The 18,698-nt window shown below is 40.7% G+C and overlaps 1 protein-coding gene across 2 annotated transcripts in view; it reads left to right on the top strand.

The window, feature by feature from the left end:
* The window catches only part of lrrc4ba (leucine rich repeat containing 4Ba), a 41,437-nt gene extending 33,942 nt beyond the window's left edge, over positions 1-7,495 (top strand). For both annotated transcript variants that reach the window (XM_055052066.1, XM_055052067.1), the window contains one exon: positions 149-7,495. In XM_055052066.1, the coding sequence (XP_054908041.1) occupies positions 149-2,080 (1,932 nt within the window). In that variant the 3' untranslated portion in view covers positions 2,081-7,495. The remainder of the gene's footprint in view (positions 1-148) is intronic.
* The last annotated feature ends 11,203 nt before the right edge of the window (positions 7,496-18,698 follow it).

Here is an 18,698-nt window from a genome sequence, read left to right as displayed (position 1 = left end):
TTGTTTCATGTAATAGTACAAATTCACCAAACGATCTTGTTTTCTGTTAAAAACTGATACGCTTTTATCTGTTTTAAAAACTATTTTTGTAAATTACATGTCCTCATACTCATGTTTTCAGTAATTCTCCTTTCTTCTGTCCCTCCAGGTCATCAAATCCGACACCTTCAAACAGCTGAGGCACCTTGAAATCCTCCAGCTTTCCAAGAACCAGATACGGCAGATTGAAATCGGGGCATTCAATGGCCTCCCTAACCTCAACACTCTGGAGCTCTTTGACAACCGCCTCACGTTGGTGCCAACACAGGCCTTTGATTACCTCAGCAAGCTGCGGGAGCTGTGGCTGCGCAACAACCCCATTGAGACCCTCCCGAGCTATGCCTTCAACCGCGTGCCCTCCCTTCGTCGCTTGGACCTGGGAGAGCTCAAGAAGTTGGAATACATCTCTGATGCGGCCTTCGTGGGCCTCGTCAATCTACGGTACCTGAATCTGGGCATGTGTGGGCTCAAAGACATTCCCAAGCTGACGCCTCTGGTGCGTTTGGAAGAGCTGGAGTTGTCGGGGAACCGTCTGGATATCATTCGTCCGGGATCCTTCCAGGGACTGGTGTCTCTTCGGAAGCTGTGGCTTATGCACTCACAGGTTTCCGCCATTGAGCGCAACGCCTTTGACGACCTGAAAAACCTGGAAGAGCTTAATCTGTCCCATAACTCACTGCGCTCCCTGCCTCATGATCTTTTCACACCCCTTCACCAGCTGGAGAGGGTACACCTCAATCATAATCCCTGGGCCTGCAACTGTGATGTACTTTGGCTTAGTTGGTGGTTGAAGGAGACGGTGCCCAGCAACACCACCTGCTGTGCCCGATGCCATGCTCCTCCACTACTTAAGGGCAAGTACATTGGGGAACTTGACCAGAGCCACTTCACCTGCTTTGCTCCTGTCATTGTAGAGCCTCCTACTGACCTCAATGTCACCGAAGGGATGGCTGCTGAGCTGAAGTGTCGTACAAGTACCTCTACAACGTCAGTTAACTGGATTACGCCCAATGGCACGCTGATGACCCATGGGTCTTACCGGGTGCGGATATCTGTTCTTCATGACGGCACACTGAACTTCACAAACGTCACCCTGAGGGATACGGGCCAGTACACCTGCATGGTCACCAACGCTGCTGGAAACACCACAGCTACCGCCGTTCTCAATGTATCTGCTGCTGACGCTAGTGTCAACTACACCTATTTCACCACCGTTACTGTGGAAACGGATAACGGAGGAGATAAAGATTATGCACAGATATCCATTGACGAGGCCAGCATTCCCATTCCTTCTGACCTGTTGCCAGAAGTGGTTCCTACCACTGCCTCCTCTCTGGCTGGTGGCTGGTCGTCCTCCTCTCCCCGGACAACTCAACCCACGTTCACTGTGCCATTCACAGAGCCGGGATTCTCTGGCCTGGACGATGTGATGAAGACCACCAAGATCATCATTGGCTGCTTCGTAGCCATCACCTTCATGGCAGCAGTGATGCTGGTGGTGTTCTACAAGCTGAGGAAGCAGCATCAGCTTCACAAACACCACGGCCCAGCTCGCGCCATTGAGATTATCAACGTGGAGGACGAGCTGGGGCCCGGGGCAAGTGGCCGGGGCAGCGGTATCTCCGGAGGATCTACTGTGACACAAAGCGCGGGCGGTGGAATAGGCGGGAGCCAGAGTCTTCGGTTGCACCACCCGGAGATTGTGAACCTACCCAACCTGGCACGATCGGATCACCTCAACCACTACTACAAAACACATCACTTCAACAGTAACATGATGGGCCTGGGAATGGGCACGGGGCCAGGAGTGGGCCTCAACAACAACAACAACCCCTCGCCGTGCTCTCAGTCGCAGAGCATATCCTGCTCCCAGGTCCCTTCCAGCACCGGTGGGGGGACGACCACTGGTGGCACCCTGCCCTCCACCCTGCCTCAGCTGGGGCTACATAGCTCTCTGAAAGGCCTGATGGGAAAAGGCCAGAACGAGCCGCTGCTTTTTAAGAGTGGCTCAAAGGAAAATGTGCAAGAGACTCAAATCTAAAAGGATTTGAGGTAAGACAGAGTAGATGTTAAAGAGAGACCATTTGAGAGTGATTGTAGCCCAACGTCCTTATGGACAATCCTTAGACAGGCTCTACATAACCTTTATTTTGTGGTGGCCCTTTGTTAACAGATAGTAAGACAAAAGGAGACAGTAGACCAGTCCCACAAACAGCATTTGCACAGTCCCAAATGTCAGAATTACTCATTGCGTGCAGCGTGATACGGTCTTTGCCAAAGCTCGAGATCAAGCCTTTTCTCTCGGCGGACAGATGTGAACAATGCGGCGAGCCCTTCAAGGATGTATACAGATTGCTTCGTACATTTCCAGATGCATTCAGTGTATATATTTGGAGGGAGACGTGATATTGGCCATTGAACACGTTGTCAGATTAGTGTTTGGCAAAGCCAGGGAATAAAAAACAATGATTTGTGCGGTTCCAGGTTTTCAGAGGAAGCGAAATAAGAGCAGAGCAGCAAGGTCGCTTGGAATATTGGAGGAACAAAAAGCGGTTTTGCTCTTCACTTTATCACTTCTTTCCAATTTTACACCTTACTGGTTACTGTCTGCTTTGGGAGAGAGGAAATATCATGAAGGAATACAGGACGAGAAAAACTGAAGATACATATTATATATACGGTAAATATATTTTCATTCAAATAAATAATGAAAAATCTTTATCAAGCAAATGAGTGACCACGACGACGACTGAAGAATATATATATTTAAAAAAATAATTTTTAAAAACATGCCCTCTCATTTTAGTGGAACAACTGCTGGTTGCTACTTTTCCAAACTGCTCTTCCTCTGGATAAACGAGAAACAGCGGAGTTACAATGCAAACCTGGCAAAAACAAACACAAAATTACTATTATTTTGGTGTTGACTCTTTTTTTGTAGTCGTTTTCCCTATAGAAACAGGGTCCTTTGAGAATGGAGACGTTCTGCTCTCTGCTGCAAAACCACAAACACAGCAAATATGGCGGCACTAACAATAATCCTGAGCGTAATAATGACAACAAATTCAGCTTTATTTGTCATATTTAAAATGGTGAAACATTGAAATAACTTGACATGCTGGTGACATTAATGTTGCTGTCATTGTTGCTCATGTGAGCATTATTGTTACTGCTGGAGCCCACAGGTGACGGAGAAGAGACGTTTTTGCATTTGTACATGACGCTGATCTCATTGGGCAGATTTAAGAGAACTCATCAGCAAGAATTGACCCGGCTCATAAAATGGCTTCCTCCACCCCGGTTGACCCTGGTTGAGCCCGGTCGACCCCGGTTGACCCCGTCCGACAGGACCGTCATGCTGTCTGACATTACGGACGAAGACTGCACCTTTTTGCAGACTGGATTTGATGGCAGCAGGGGGCGAAAATGGATGGACATTTTTATAAAAAGGTAAGAGACTCTGGTCTGCTGGAGGCTGAGTTGCATTTAGTGCAGAATTCAATGGAGGGTGAATTTTTTTTCTAAAGAAAAATGACAACTAAATGAAAAAAAATAGAATCTTATAGATCTCTTTAAAAAAAATGAAACAAAATTATAAGTGTTTTTCATTCTTGGTTTTTATCTAGTTTGATTTTATTTTATTTTTTAAATCACGTGTTTATTGTAATATTGTTATTATTATTATTATTAGCTGATTACGCTGAAAGATGTTCTGTTAGCAGAGGTCACTTTGAAAAATTAAAAAAAACTTGGCACATAAAAAAAAGGCAGTTGAAGTTTGTGAAAATTCGGTGGCTGTTTCATTTTCATTTCTTTCCTCTGATCGGCTCTAATCGCGTTTCTGTAGCGAATGTGATGATTTTTTATTTCTTCTTTTCTGTTTACATTTTATTTCTGCACAGAGGGACAGGAAAAAAGAAAAGGCTCGCCGTGTACATTTGTGAATGTCATCGCTGACCGTTGTGCTGGGAGTGTGATTCTGCTATGTCAACGCCTAGTTGCCGTGACAACGCACTAATGCCCCCCGTTTCACCCACTTGTTTGTGGCGCTGCTCTGAAAGGCGCCGCGTCTCGGGGAGGCGGCCCGTTCTCCTTCAGCGGCAGCAAATCAACCTCAGCATTAGAGCCATGTCCTCATGCTAAACACCCTCTTCCTCCTTCTCCTCTTCCTCCTCCTCCTCTTCCTCCTCTTCCTCCTCTTCCTCCCCAACCCTCAGCATCCTGCCATCAGGTTTCCCTGGCAACTGTTGCTGCTGCGACAGCCCCTTATCACAGCATCTTGATTTGGGTTTTGAATGCTAAGCAGATGAGAGCAGACAGTTCAGAACTTCATGTTTTTTAAATGCACAGTGATCACCGTTTCACACCAATATATTTTAGCAAGCTGCTAACTCCCACATATTTACTTGCAGACGAAGCTGCAATACAGCATTAGCTGCCTTACAGACAGGTGGAAAAACAAAGACAACTTCAGTTTAGACAAAGAAATCTTCCAAATATTTGATCTTTACTTCTTGTCACTTGAGCATCACGTTTATTTTCTTAAATGCTTAAGGTTACAATGGCACAAAGCTAGCTGCGCTAACCCTAAAGCACTAATCATAAACAACATGCAGAAGCATTAGCTTCTGCTTTAGCATTTAGCAGAAGCTAATGCTAAAGCACTAATAATAAATATTAGTTCTGCTAATGCTACAGCACAGTAGCAGCAGCTAATGCTATGACATTAATCACTAGCTTAAGCACAATACCATCTTAGTATTTAGAACAAGCTAATGCTAACGCACTGCTAAACATTATTCCCACTGGTTTAAGTGCTTTATAAAACCATGATTTTAGCAGAAGCCAGTGCTAAAATGCCAGACTCAGCTGTGGTGGTACCATCTTGTGTCAATGTCACGTTTTGAACTGTAGTTATGGCTCCAACAACAGGATCAAATCACTTTTTCATACCTGCCTGTGCAGCTGTTTCAGGAAGTGATTCTGTGGAAGTCATGGTTTCAATTTTATAGTCGTTGAGATTTCCTGAACGTAGCAGAACATTAATAGATTTTAAACCATTTACTGGAGAACTGCAGCGATGCATTCTGGGTACAGCATAAATATCCAAGCTTCTTTGTAAGTTTAATAACCAGAGGTGGGAAGAGAACCCAGAAGCGCTCAGGAGCAGCACCACTTCAACGCATTTCTACTCAAGTAAAAGTAAAAAACGTATTTGGTAAACAATCTGATTGATCCAATTATCGATCATTTCATATTTAAAAATTACATCGGAAATATAAAGTTGTGTGGGAGTTTTGGTGTTTTCAGGACCAAAATGAAAATAAACCTTATAATAAATGTAATAATAAAATAGCAAAATAAGGCAAAAAAAAAAAAAACGTTACGTTTTTGCTAAACGTAAAGTTTAACAAAAATTCTGGTGAATTTTTGGTTTAAACATGTTTGTTTTCATCCAGTGGGTAGAAAATCCAGAAATTTTACTCAAGTGAAAGTAGAAATATCTCATAATACAATTATTCAAGTGAAAGTAAAGTACAGTGTAGTAAAAAATACTCCTAAAAGTGAATTTTATTCAAAACTTAGAAGTAAATGTACCCAACTCTGAAACTCTGAGTGCAGGTAAGACACTGTCTCCTCCTAAACTCTCCGCAGAACCCCACTCAGAACATTTTAATTTGCATGCTCCATTGCTAAACAAATTTATGCACCTTACACTTGTGATTAACACTCATTCTCTGCACAAGCTATTAGCATTCCCTTCTCCCAGCACAGGGGATACAAGCCCCCCCTCAAAGTTATTTCCATATTCATCTGCCTGTGTGTGCAAATAACAGAAATTATCACGCGGGCACGCTCCCGGGTAGGGATACGTGTGTAGCTTTCTGTCAGTATTTGTGCGCATCACAGGCTAAAAAAGCGGATTAGGCCGTGGATTCGTGCCCCGACGGCTGCAGTAGCTGATGGCGTCTGTAAGCGCTGGGCTGCCCCCTCAGGCGCCTCTGAAGTGGCACAAACCAGAGGCTGGAGACACGCAGTATCACATTGCTGCAGTGTCTGAGTCACGGAGCAGCGAACACGCTCCAAACTGTCTAATGGCAATGCTGTGTTTGCTGTGCAGGAAGTCCCGCGCGCTCAGCAAAGAATCGCCAGAATTGAGGTGTTTGTTGCAGGGCTGAAAACAAACCTGTTGTGTTGCTGTGTGAGGTGCAGGAATCTGAACATTTAGAGGTGTTAACGGCACAAAGATGCTGCGTTTGAGGTTTCAGGTGGCCTTCCGCTGCGCGGGAGGAGGGCGCTGAGACCTCCATTTTAGATCCCAGCTCTCACTCTTTGCTTCAGGCTAATTTTTATGATCCTCTCACTGACACTTTAAGTAAGGACAGGATATTTTCCCCTGCTTAAGCTGCTCCTCGTGGTCTGCCTCTGCACAGAGTCGGATAATCACTACTCACATTTACTCCCTTACATTCAGCTGACTAACTTCTGGAAAAAAAAAAACTTTTTACTGGAGTCATTTTATTGTGAAGTATTTCTACTTTTACTTGAGTAAAATTTCTGGATTTTCTGGCTTCCTGGCTAAGCTGTTGCCTTCCAATGCAATTGTCTTTGATTCTCATCTCCGTGCTGCACTGTCTGGGATTTCTCCCATTCAATTTGATTTCTCTGACAGAATTTCAACCGGTCAGCAAACACAAGAAGTTTTGATACCAGTTTTTTGCACTGTTTTAAAATTTTAGTGTGCCTGTAGTTTTAGCGATGGCAGTGTAGGATGTGAATTTTGGAATAAACATTAGCTGTGTTTACATGGACCATACAATTGTGCAAATTAAAATTCCGAAAATAAATGTGCTAAATGACAACCCGCCAATTTGTTTTAGTTTTTCGAGGGCAGATGTAATTTGAATTGAAGTTAGCTCTTTAGCATTAGCTTTTGCTAAGTATTATGGTGTTTTCAGAGGTATGGAAAGCGGTGTAGCATTAGCAGAAGTATATTTATAATTAGAGCTTCAGCAATATCAGCATGAATGTTTAGTTATTAATGCTTTAGTATTGAGCAGAATTAATGTTCATTATTAGCGATTTAGTGGTAGCAATGCAAATTTTTATGAATAGCATTCTAGCATTAGCAGAATGTTCATTATTAGCATTTTACCACTAGCAGAACTAATGTTTATGATTATAGCCTTAGCATTAGTGGAACTGAAGTTTATAAGTACTGCTTCAGCGCTAGCATAGTTAATGTTTATGGTTAGCACTTTAGCATTTGCAAAATTCATGTTCAGCATTAGCAGCTTACTTTCAGCAGAACATGTGCTTATGGTTATTGCTTTAGCATTGGCTGAACTAATGTTAATGATTAGCTTTTTAGTGTTAGCAGAACTGATGTTTATGGTTGTTGCTTGGGTGTTAGCAGCTACCTTCTTAGCTATCAGTGCTAACTACTGGTGTTGACCCTGTTGTTAGTCATAACCTTGCGTATGAAAATGATCTGAAGCTGCTCCCTTACAGTCGGCCAGGTCGCGTTCCAGCCTTGTTCTGGCCAGCAGCGCCACAAACCCGGCGCCGTGTTTGAGTCGGCCCCTGAGGGCCACTCTGCACACGTTAACCTCGGCTCCATCATCCTCTGTAAGCCCTGCACAACTTAATTTCTTTTCCGACACCCCCCACAACTCTCCTCTTTGAAAATAGCAGTGAAGCGATAGCAGAGCTTAATGCATTATTGATACATATGGTGTCAATGATGCATGTGCTGAGGCAACGGCGCTAATTTTCTCCACATTGCTGGGCCAAGAGCATCAAACCGTCTGTAATTTATATGCATCGTTATTGCTATTATTTTTCACAGCCCCCTCAGGAAGCGCGTTGGAAGCCAAACGTTGCAGCTTCTCTTCTCACATGACGGCTGCTGTGACTCTGAGACGTGCAGGAATGTTTTCTGTGCCACTGTGTCACCTAGCAGTCACCACCGTCAATACGGCAAGCAGTTTTATCATAAAATCTGCTTCAACACACTTCTAGTCCAGGTATCTCTCATTATATTTAGACTAGAAAAACAACCTAGTTAAGATATTTCTGATTAATTACATTCTGACTAGTATAACTGACACCATGTTTAATGGAAGATTTAATTCAAGATATCGCTTTTTATTCTGACTAGTCATAATTACACTTCAAGGTCTTAAATGTATTTCAGATACATAATTAGATTAGGCTGGTTCAAGTTAAATAGTAGATGTCTTGAAAACAAATAATTAGGCAAAACTAAATTAGCGATACAAAGAATTGTAATTTTGACGACTCAAATTTCATCTAAAAACATATTTAGGTATTTTAATGGGAGCTTTTCTATTTCACATGGATTAAATTAACATTCTGGGGAGTCAAAATGACAATTTTGATATGGTAAATGATTATTTTCATTTATTTAGTCAAAACATTATAGATTTATGTAGAACTTTTAGATTTTAATAAGGTTTTTAAAAAAATAACGATTTTTGTAAATAATTCAAAGTGCAGCATGTTTTGTCAGAGGTGAAAAAATATGAGATTATTTGTCATATTTCTGAAACAGTCTCTAGGTTTACAAAGTTTAGCATTGTCTTTATCTTCCAAACCTATTTTTCTACATTTTAGCACTTTCTGGCAATTATTTGGACAGCTCAGAGGCAGCAGAAGGGGCTTAAACGCATCTTAGTTCAGACATATAACTATTTTATTTTGACCAATTAGACGGCAGAATATTAAGCGACGTACTGAGAAAAAAATAAGAAACACAATTATGAGAATAAAGTTGTGATATTACAAGAATAAAGTCAATAAATGAGAATAAAGTTATTATATTGTGACTTTATTCTTATACCATAACTTCTTGTCATTAAATGGTTTTATTTTAGCTACTACATGTCGTATAATAACGTTCCACACGTCTAGAAGTGTAATAACTACGAATCCGTTGACATCATGCACAACTTCTTCCAAGGGATTTTGATTCATTAAAATGTAATTAAAGATATTTTGGATTATTGTTTTTTCTAGTCAGAATGTGAATGCAGAAATCTTAAATTACTATTCGTGATAGTTAAAATGCATTCTTGTATTTTATGATGGAACGGCTTGCCATACGGCTGCGGTTCATCGCCGTCATGGCGCCTTGATGCTGATTTGATGACACCAGTTTCTGTTTCGTGCTCCGGTGGTTCTGCTCAGTCGCATCATGCCAAGGTGTCCTCAGGTTGAGAACGGCCGACACTAACGCATGACTGGAAACCACGCCTCCAGTCACAAGGCGGCCATGATGAGAGCATGATGAGAGCAGAGGCGTCTCCGCGTTTTTTCCCTTATGGGGCACAAACTGTAAGACTGGCGCACCAAGATTAACATTTTATCTAAATGCAATGCAGAGTTGGTGAGATACTTTATTCTCATATTGTTTCTAGTAATAAAATTACAATAACATCGTAAAATAAGAATAAAGTCAAACAAGAAAAAAAATCAAAATAATACAAGAAAATCTTACAAGAATAAATTAAATGATTCATGTGGGGTTTTATGAGGATGCTCTACAACTTAAGATCGTAACATGAGAAAAAACTCGAAATAAGAATTGAAGATTAATCTCAAAATTTCTGAATATTTTTAAAGTAACTGCTTCAACTTTTCAAACAAAAATCTCTAGAAAATTTCTCCAACTAAATTCAGAATTCCTGATTTTATTATTATTTTGAATTTTCAAACTCAGAAATGTTCTCATTTTTCTAGGAAATCTTTGAGATTAATCTGAGTTTTTTTTTTCAAACTAATTTTTGACTTTTCAAGCTCAGAAATTTCCAATTTTATTCAGGAAATTCTCTGAGGTTAATCTAAAAAATTCTGAGACTTTTTCAAGTTAATTTTCAACTTTTCAAACTTTTGTTAAGGTTTTCTGTATTCTTTTTAGATTAATCCAAAATGTTCTTAGTTTTACTCCTTTTTTCTTCGATTACCCAACATGTCGCCGCATTAGCTTAGCCTCTGTTGCGTCTCCTTGTGATTATTTGCATTACAGGGACATATTTCCTCCAGAACGCTGAGTGATGTCAGACTGCTGTTATCTTGAACGCCTCTGTGTTTTGCAGAAACCCTGCAGCCTTTGTGTTGCTGAAACTTTGTGATTCCACTGGGGAAGAAAGAACAGCAGATCTCGACATGTTCAAACGACGCCTGTCGCTCTTGGAGCCTGAAACATTTGGAGCTCGGTTTTCACCCAGCATGCACCGAACCACTGATTTTCTTTCGCCTTTGCGTTTGGAAAACAATCTTTGCTGTTGCAGCTGTTGTTGGGATGTGGAAAACACTCTGTGGGATTTTTACTGGAAGGTTTTTGAAGCAGCCTGAACTATTAGCGATGTGCTGATCCAGCAGCTGCGCTCCTCTCAGAGGACGAACTGACTTCCTCGCTGCGCCTGGGTGTTTTCTTCACTCGCTGTGTTTGATGCTCGTTTGGTGGATTCAGATTAACACTTTCAAACGGAGAAACCTGAAGCAGGTTGAAGTTTGACAAATGCTTTAAAAATCCCCCAGATATCCGATCGATCCATCAGTTGATTACGGAGGGAATGTCGACTAACTGCAGACCAAAGTATCAAAGAAAATAATTTCAGCTAAATCTTCCACAGAACAATGCATTTGTAAAGAAAAAATACAATTGGCAGATAAAAAAAATCAAGATGGCCACTGAGGAAAACATATCTGTGAAGTTTGTCGAGATTTATCACAAATGGATGTGATTAGACCCATAGAAATCATATTTAGTGACGCCGCCCCGTATCAGCCCCTGCTAGCGATATTTCATAATAAAGTTTCTCAAGTAAAAGTAAAAAGTACAGCGTAGTAAAAATCCATTTTTAAAATAGAACTACTGATGTAAATGTGAGTAAATATAAGTATTTTCTGCCAAACTCTGGAAATGAGTGTTTTTAATCTGCGGTTCTGATCCGAGTGTTCGGGTTGCGCAGGCCTCAGCGGCCCGGAGGCCAGCGACCCCCTGCCTGCTCGGGTCAGAGGCCGTTTGGTCTCCGAAAGGTGAAACTGGAGCAGAAATCATCTCTGACCCAGATAATCCTGCTCAGCTGAGCTCCGGATCAGGGTCGTAGAACCGCCATCCAGACGTATCCGCTCTGGGTTTCTCTTTGTTCTCCTCTTCCTGTGGTGTCGGCCGGTGAGGGAGGCCTCTTCTCATGAATATTTGTTCATTTATCGGCTCTGGCCTCATTTCTCTCTCCGTCTCATTCCGGCGTGACACAAACGCGCACTCTCACCCCGGAAGTGCACGAATCGCCACGAGCAACGCGCGGTTGGCATTGCGCCGCTTCATTCCCCCAGTTTCTGTTTTTTCTGCTCGACTCTGGTTGTGTTTATCACGCAGCAGCCTGTCGCCTCGGGCTCCCGCTCCACAAGGCCGCAGGAAAACGAGGGACAACGGAGGCACAAACACGGAAAGAAAGGGGCAGCAGAATGAAAAATGACACCGGAGGACAAATCGGTGCTTTATGTTGTTATGAATCTGCATCACAGGCGATTTAATGCCATAAATTAAAACATTTTCATCTGAGTGCAGGGCCGGCCCAAGCATTTCTGGGGCCCTTAGCAGATTTTCACCTGGGGCCCCCCATACCAACATGTCAACACCAGATGCTTCATCGTTCCTAAGCTACTCTATGTAAAATGCTGCTATCATATTTAGCTTAATTTATCGTTAGCTTACATCACACCAGTGCTACTGTAGCAACAAACGCTAAAGATTTATATTTTGAAATGCAGAGTGGTACTTAAGTGTGCCATATTACTTAGTAATACTAATTTATTGTAAAAAAGTTAAGTTTGATAACTTAATATTGTTTGTGTGACATTTATAAAAAATAATATATAAATTGCTTTTGCGTTTAGTTTGTATTATTCAATGTTACTTTAGATATATTTAAATCTATTCTGACAATCAGATAAAAATGGCTCATTATTCTAATTTTTTATTTAAACACGTAATCCGGTTTTAAACTAAATTAGTTCATTTAAATAAATAATACAATTCCCTTTTAAATAAGAAAATAAACATTTTATTGCCTAAAATGCAATGACATTATTTGGTGAATCTGAACCAAATGAAGTTAAAACTATTAGCACTGCTGGAGTTTTGTCTAAATCATATTAACACCTGATAATATACATATATTATAGTTTTACCTTAATTACTGCTCTGAATAATTAAGGCAGGAATTATTGTGGGTTTTTTTAGGCAAATTGCCTTTTTTGATTCTGTATTTTCCAGTTAATGATTAATCAGTTACTAAATTAGTTGACGATTATTTCAGTAATCAATTTATTGTGATTATTCCAATTAATTCAGCCCTAATAAAAATATATATAAATCTGTAGGAGGAGGAGATGTGATGAGCCAGAAGGGGAATTATTCCTCTCTGTTTCCAACACAGGGATTCGGAGGAGCAGCACTACTCCTGCTCTTCTCGTTCCTCCAGAAATCATCTCACATTTTCCTGCTTTTTCTCTCCCTTCCCAGAGCAGAACAGAAGCCATCTACCTCATGCCACTTTCTGTCACCTTTTCCAACCCTCCACCTCCAAACCCCTGCAGCTAAATGTCAACTTCGAGTTTTCATCCCCACAAACAGCAAGCTTAGCCATTAGCCACCATTAGCTCACATTATTTAATTCTATTATTTATTTGTTTTAAGGACAACCACTTGAGACACATCATCTCATTTTCAAGGTGCAGTTGGTCACTGTTAGCTTTCGTTCACCAGTGTTTGTCCTTGTTAGCTCCCATTACCCCGGTTTTTCTGGTTGGCTCTCATTAGCCCCTGTTAGCTAGCTTCTGTTAGCCCCCGTTTGCCCTGGTTAGCTCCCATTACTTGTTTCCTCTCGTTAGAAACTGTTATCTTTCATTAGCCCCTATTAGGCACCGTTTGCCCCCGTTAGCCTGTTAGCTAGCTCCTCTTAGTCCCGTTTGCCCCTTCTACAGCACCATTGCAATCGTCTCTCAGGAAAACTGAAAAAAAAACCGAGGCCTCTGATATTTCCTTCCCTCTGTTCAATTAAACATGGCCTCCATCTGCTTCTTGGTTTTGCTTCAGTTTCTTTTCCGCAATATTGACTCTGGTTGTTTCTGTGATTGTTTCTTAAGACTGTGTTTTATCCTGTTATAACTACATATGTGCATATTAACACTGGAGGAAAATGTTAGCAGTGTGTGTGTGTGTGTGTGTGTGTGTGTGTGTGTGTGTGTGTGTGTGTGTGTGTGTGTGTGTGTGTGTGTGTGTGTGTGTTTGGAGATGAGGGGACGGGTTTGTTCTGCTTTACGGTTGTGCCAAATCTTTTTCAGAACATTCAATCTCTGTTCATGTGTTATACTGAGAAATTTATGAACTCATAATAATTAAAAAAACAAGTTTTTCACAAATTTGCAGGTGAGATTGTGTTGCTTGTTCTCCTCTTCCTGCCGTTTCCGGCTCGGTTCTGCCGATCCGCCTGTGTGTGGGGGTGTGTTGTCTGTCTGAGCGCTAGCGCTGTTTGTAGCCTGCGGTGATCACTTAGCTCCAGCAGGATGGGGTTTGCCAAGAGGTCAGCGTCTCTGCGCCCGACTGCGGGTTACTGTCGCCGTCCTCGCCATGAGCGCGTCTGTAAAAGACGAAGGCCTGGGGTTAAATCGCGAAGGCCTTCTGCCTTCACGGTTTTAAATATGTGAGGGATAAATCATTTCTTTAAAGACGCAAAAACTCCAAATACATAAGGATTTTAGATCCTAAACGGAGAATCAACTCAACCCAACTAATTTGGCTTTTTTTAACAGAAGCCTTACAAAGCAATAAAAGATCTGATGTTTTGATTGACTGCATTTTAGCAGCTTATTAAATAATAATTAGTGACAGATTGCTACGTTTTCATAATAAAGCATTTTAAGTTAGGATTATGCATTTTCCAGCACAATCAAGTCACTTTGTCATCATGGAAAAATATTATATAATGATAAAGGATAAAGGTGAGGCATGCAGTTCTCTTGCCTCATGGCAGGGGGCGCTCATGATCCCAGAGATTGTGACTCCACACTGCAGAGTAAGAGACACCAACAGCGAGCTAGCGATGGAGCTAGCTAGCCATACAAAAAAGTCAAGTGCAGCGATATATTTATAGTTTTCTCCTTTCACAAATGTCATGGTGAGATCGTCTCGCTTGTTCTCTTCCTTCTGGGAATCATTCGAAAAATTTAATCTATTCTCGGCAAAAAACAGGAGTTCGGTTTCTCTTTGTCTGAAAACATTAGCTGTACTTCAAGAAAGTAATGAACTGCAAACTTTGATGCAGTTTTCTTCTGAGTAAAAATCAGGATAAATATGTTTAGATTTAATGCAAAAGGCTGTTTATTAAACTATTAATATTTTTTTACTGCACCTAATATTTTTTTAAATTTTTATGTAAAAATAAAATCACCAAATTTAGCCAATACTGACTGAGTTTTGGGCCATAGAAAATCATTTGAGGGCCCACAAGTGGCCCTTGTGCCGCACTTTGGGACACCCTTGATTCAGACCAAGCTTTTTCTTTAAACCGCTTTTATATGGTAACTGGAAGAGATATATCAAATTATTAAAAAGTGGGAAAGTTTTTCCTTTTCTCTAATCAGATTATTGTAATCCAGTTACAAATTATTTTTTAGTCCTGCAGCCTTTGTGTGGGAGAACGAGAGGAAAACGGCAAAAAGGAGCAGAAATTTCAAACAAATTGTCCCGTTTTACATATCATGTTAAACGAGGTTTAAATCCCACATGCGTGTCATTTGCCTGTATTTTAAGATAAGCTTCAGCACGAGATTAAGCAGGAAGTTATCATCAGCGAACGAAGGAAACTTCAAAATGCTGATGTGACGCCACCTTGGCTGCCGTCTCACTGAGTGGATTATGCAAAGTTGCCTTGCAGTTCTCATTTTCACCTCGCCGCCGCTCGTTTCAATGTGACCCGGAGGTGCAGAGGGAAGGACACGAGAGATAAGAGGAGACTTCATGAAATCCGGCCTAATTTAAACGTGACAGAACAGTGCGGCGACCCGATCGCGGCGCCGCGTTACCTCTCTGGGTCAACCAGCCGGGATCGGAGCAAACGTTTATAAAAACAGCTCCAGCACTTAAAAACAAACCCATGTTTCTAAAACCTCTGGAATGGAGCGTCACCTAGCAACGCGAGCTGAGCTCCAGCTCATTTGGTCAGCTGTGCAATGGCTGCTGAAAAAGACAAGTGTTTTTGCTTTGTTGACTTACCATCCAGAAGCCACTTGCTGCATTCTTGTTGTGCAGGAGGCTCCACTTCTGCTTTTCAAGTTTGTACGGCTGTATAATTGTGCATCTGTTTGTAGCTATTTTACTGTGTGAGTGTAAACATTGAGCTGGGGGGCAACTTAACGTTATGACAGGTTTAGGTTCATTTTTTTACATTTTGCACAAAATTATTCTTACATAATATTTTAGTTGCTCATTTCTGTGTTTTTAGCTCCTTCCAGAATGAGCTTTTAGAGCTTTCAGTCCAAAAAAGCTCCTGCCTCCATCTTGATGATTACGCTTTTAATTTTTCTTAACGTGGCCCTAACTAACACTCTTGACACTGTGTTTGTTGTCCAAATATTATATGTCTTGATTTTCAAGGCCCAAAAATGGCCCATGAACCACACTTTGGTCAACCTCTTTAATCTAAGAAAACCCAGCTGTCTGCATAGTTTAACTCACTTTCAGGAATCCCTCCTCCTGAACAAGCATGCGGCAACAATGGGAAGGAAAACACGTCAATCACCTTGCTAAATGAGTAAAATGTCGGTTTTCCTTCTAGCAGCTTGTTGGGTTTTACAGGAAACGCGTCTCGTGTGGAGAATCGCGGTGTTTTCGTCATGTCCGCTGCACGTTGCTCCGTCTGGAGGCGAAGGTCAGCGGCAGAAAAAAGGTTCCTTTAACTTGGCGTCAGGTGATGAACGGCCGCCGCCGCCGCCGCCTGCACTGACACAGCTGTTGTAAAGCGTAACCTTGGAGACGGGGGTCAATCACCCGTCTCTCCCCTCCCCTTTAATCTGCCGTTCAGGTGTTTCACTGTATTCGCTCCTTTCCTTTTAAGCTCCGTTTCTCCGCTGCCATCTTTGTGTTCGTCCTGCGGAGGACGATTGTTTTTCTGTGGGGACAGAAGAGGATCGACGTCGAGAGATGAGTTATTGATTAGAAACCGGTGAGCAGGAGAACCAAGACGGGACGACACGCATGCGACAAGCTGCATGTAAAATCTCCATGGCAACACAACCAGTCATGCATGCAGAGTAAACAGAAGCAGGACGTTTCCTCTGCAAACTAAATATAAACGTTTATATCAATATAACTGAATATGTAGCATAAACTACAGATAAATATTTTATTTGGAGTCAAATCTTTCCTTAGTGAGCAAACTTTTTAGTTTACAGTTTAAATATTCACTTTGGAGCCAAATATTTAGTTTGGAGCTATAAATGTAGCCAAGAGCTCATCATTTAGTTTGCAAACTTCATATTTAGTGCTCAAGCTAAATATGTAGTTTGTTCGTTAGCTACGATATCAAATGTCTGAGGCCTTAAGGAAACGGCTGCTTACACTGACGTTTATTTGTGGCTATCGGAATAAATGGGGCTCAATAGAAATCAGAATCCAACATTTTAAATATATTTCCTCATCTTTAATTTGCTATGAACTACTAAGTGTTGGTCCGTCACGTCTCTAAGCTCCATTTGGTATTTTTGCATCAACTATTTATTTTTGCCCTCAGCTTCGGGACCACGTAACCATGGTTACCACAAAAATGAACTGTCGTACAGAAAGTAAATTTCAGACGCTGCGATTTCCCCGGATGCAGCCGGTGTTTGTGCAAACAGGAGAAACTCGTCACAATCGGTGGGTCTTCCGTAATCACACAGGATTAAACCGGACTGGATTTGACTGGACCGGAGATCTGCATGAGATTTCTGCTCCTGTCACATCTAAATGTTTTAGATCTTTAATTATTTTTTAAAATCAGAAATAACCTGAGATTTTTTAAACACGTGGAAAGGTAAAAAGTTTAGAAATAACAGAGACATTTTTAAAATTGTTTCCGTTCAGCATAAAGGTTCTGTTTAAGGATCCATGCCTGGACTTTGACTAGGCCACTACAGAACTGGAAAATATCGGAAAAAAGCAAATCGGAGGTAAACAAGATGAGATGTTTATGTTAATATGTATTTAGTAAAATCTGGAGAATCAAATTTATTTCTGCTCTCATTTGTTTTTCCTCAATTTAACCTTCAAAACAGTGAAACCAAATTCCATAATTTTCCATCTATGATGTTTTCAGATAAACTCCATGTAAATCACGTCATGATAAAAACACAAAGACGCTTCGCATCGCATGCGGCTCACATGGAGAGCCGTTCTAATGCGCATGTGGGTCGCTTTGGGGCGTAAACACAGAATTCTACGATGACGTTTTAGGGCCGTTGCAGATAAAAAGAAAAAACATGGAGGCAGAAATTTCTGCCAAAAAAAAAAAAAGAAATCTTTAGACTAATCTTTGAAATTTTCTAGAAAAAAAACATGGACATTTCTGAGCTTGAAAAGATGCAAAGTGGCTTGAATTATTTTTTTTTGACCGAGTTTTTTCTAAAATGTTTAAATCTAAAAAATTGACTTTTTTCTCGCAATTTTTCAACTTTTCAAACTCAGAAATGTCCCATTTTTCTAGAAAAATTCTGAGATTAATCTCAAAATTTCTTTTTTTCTCATTTTTCTAGATTTCAGGCTTTTTCCAGCATTTTTTTTATTTTTAAATTCAGAAATTTAAAAAAGGTTTTAGAGAAAATATTGAAGATTAATTTCAAGCTTAAATTCCCTTTCTAAATTTAATCTAAATATTTAGCTTATAACCAAGTTCGTTATTGAAAGAAAATAAAAAAACTTATGAGGATGGTCATAAAATGATGAGACTAAATATGTAGTTTTATGCAAATATAGTCAAAATTGTGTGAGAATAAAGGTTAAATAGTGTAGTTGAATTTCAATATTGACATTATTGATGAAATATTACTTTATTCTCATACATCTATACTTTAGAATACTTTGTCTTCTTTATTGTAATATTACAACTCTTTTCATGTTACTTCAGATTTACTACTTTATTCTCATAATATTGACTTTATTCTAGTTTTTTTCATTATTATGGTCCCAATATGCTGTCGTATTAGCTTAAACATTTAGCTCTTTTTTTTTTTTACATTTGTATGCATTTTTTAAATCAGTAAATATTTCACTTTAATTCGTTTTCTAAGTGTGAAATAAAAAATTTATATTTTTAAATTGTTGTCAACGACCACACAGAATCACTGGAAGGGCTGCAAATGGCCCTCTGGCCGCACTTTGGACATCCCTGTTTTAGAGCTTACGAAAACTGCGATTTCCCATAATGCACTTCTGTTGCAGCGCTGCACACGTCGGACTTGTTTACACTCGGTGGAGGGGCCTTGATGAGTAAATATAATTTATAGTCGGGCGCGACGGCGGCCACCTCTCCGTTAGACTGATGATGACGGCTGCCTGCAGGAACCAGTGGTACTTTGCCGCTTTTTATTTT

Source organism: Poeciliopsis prolifica, unplaced genomic scaffold (genome assembly GCF_027474105.1).
Source record: "Poeciliopsis prolifica strain line A6 unplaced genomic scaffold, Auburn_PproV2 SCAFFOLD034, whole genome shotgun sequence".
In the NCBI taxonomy this organism is placed as follows: domain Eukaryota; kingdom Metazoa; phylum Chordata; class Actinopteri; order Cyprinodontiformes; family Poeciliidae; genus Poeciliopsis; species Poeciliopsis prolifica.
Note: the sequence above shows the minus strand (reverse complement) of the source record. Positions and strands in the feature narration are given on the sequence as shown.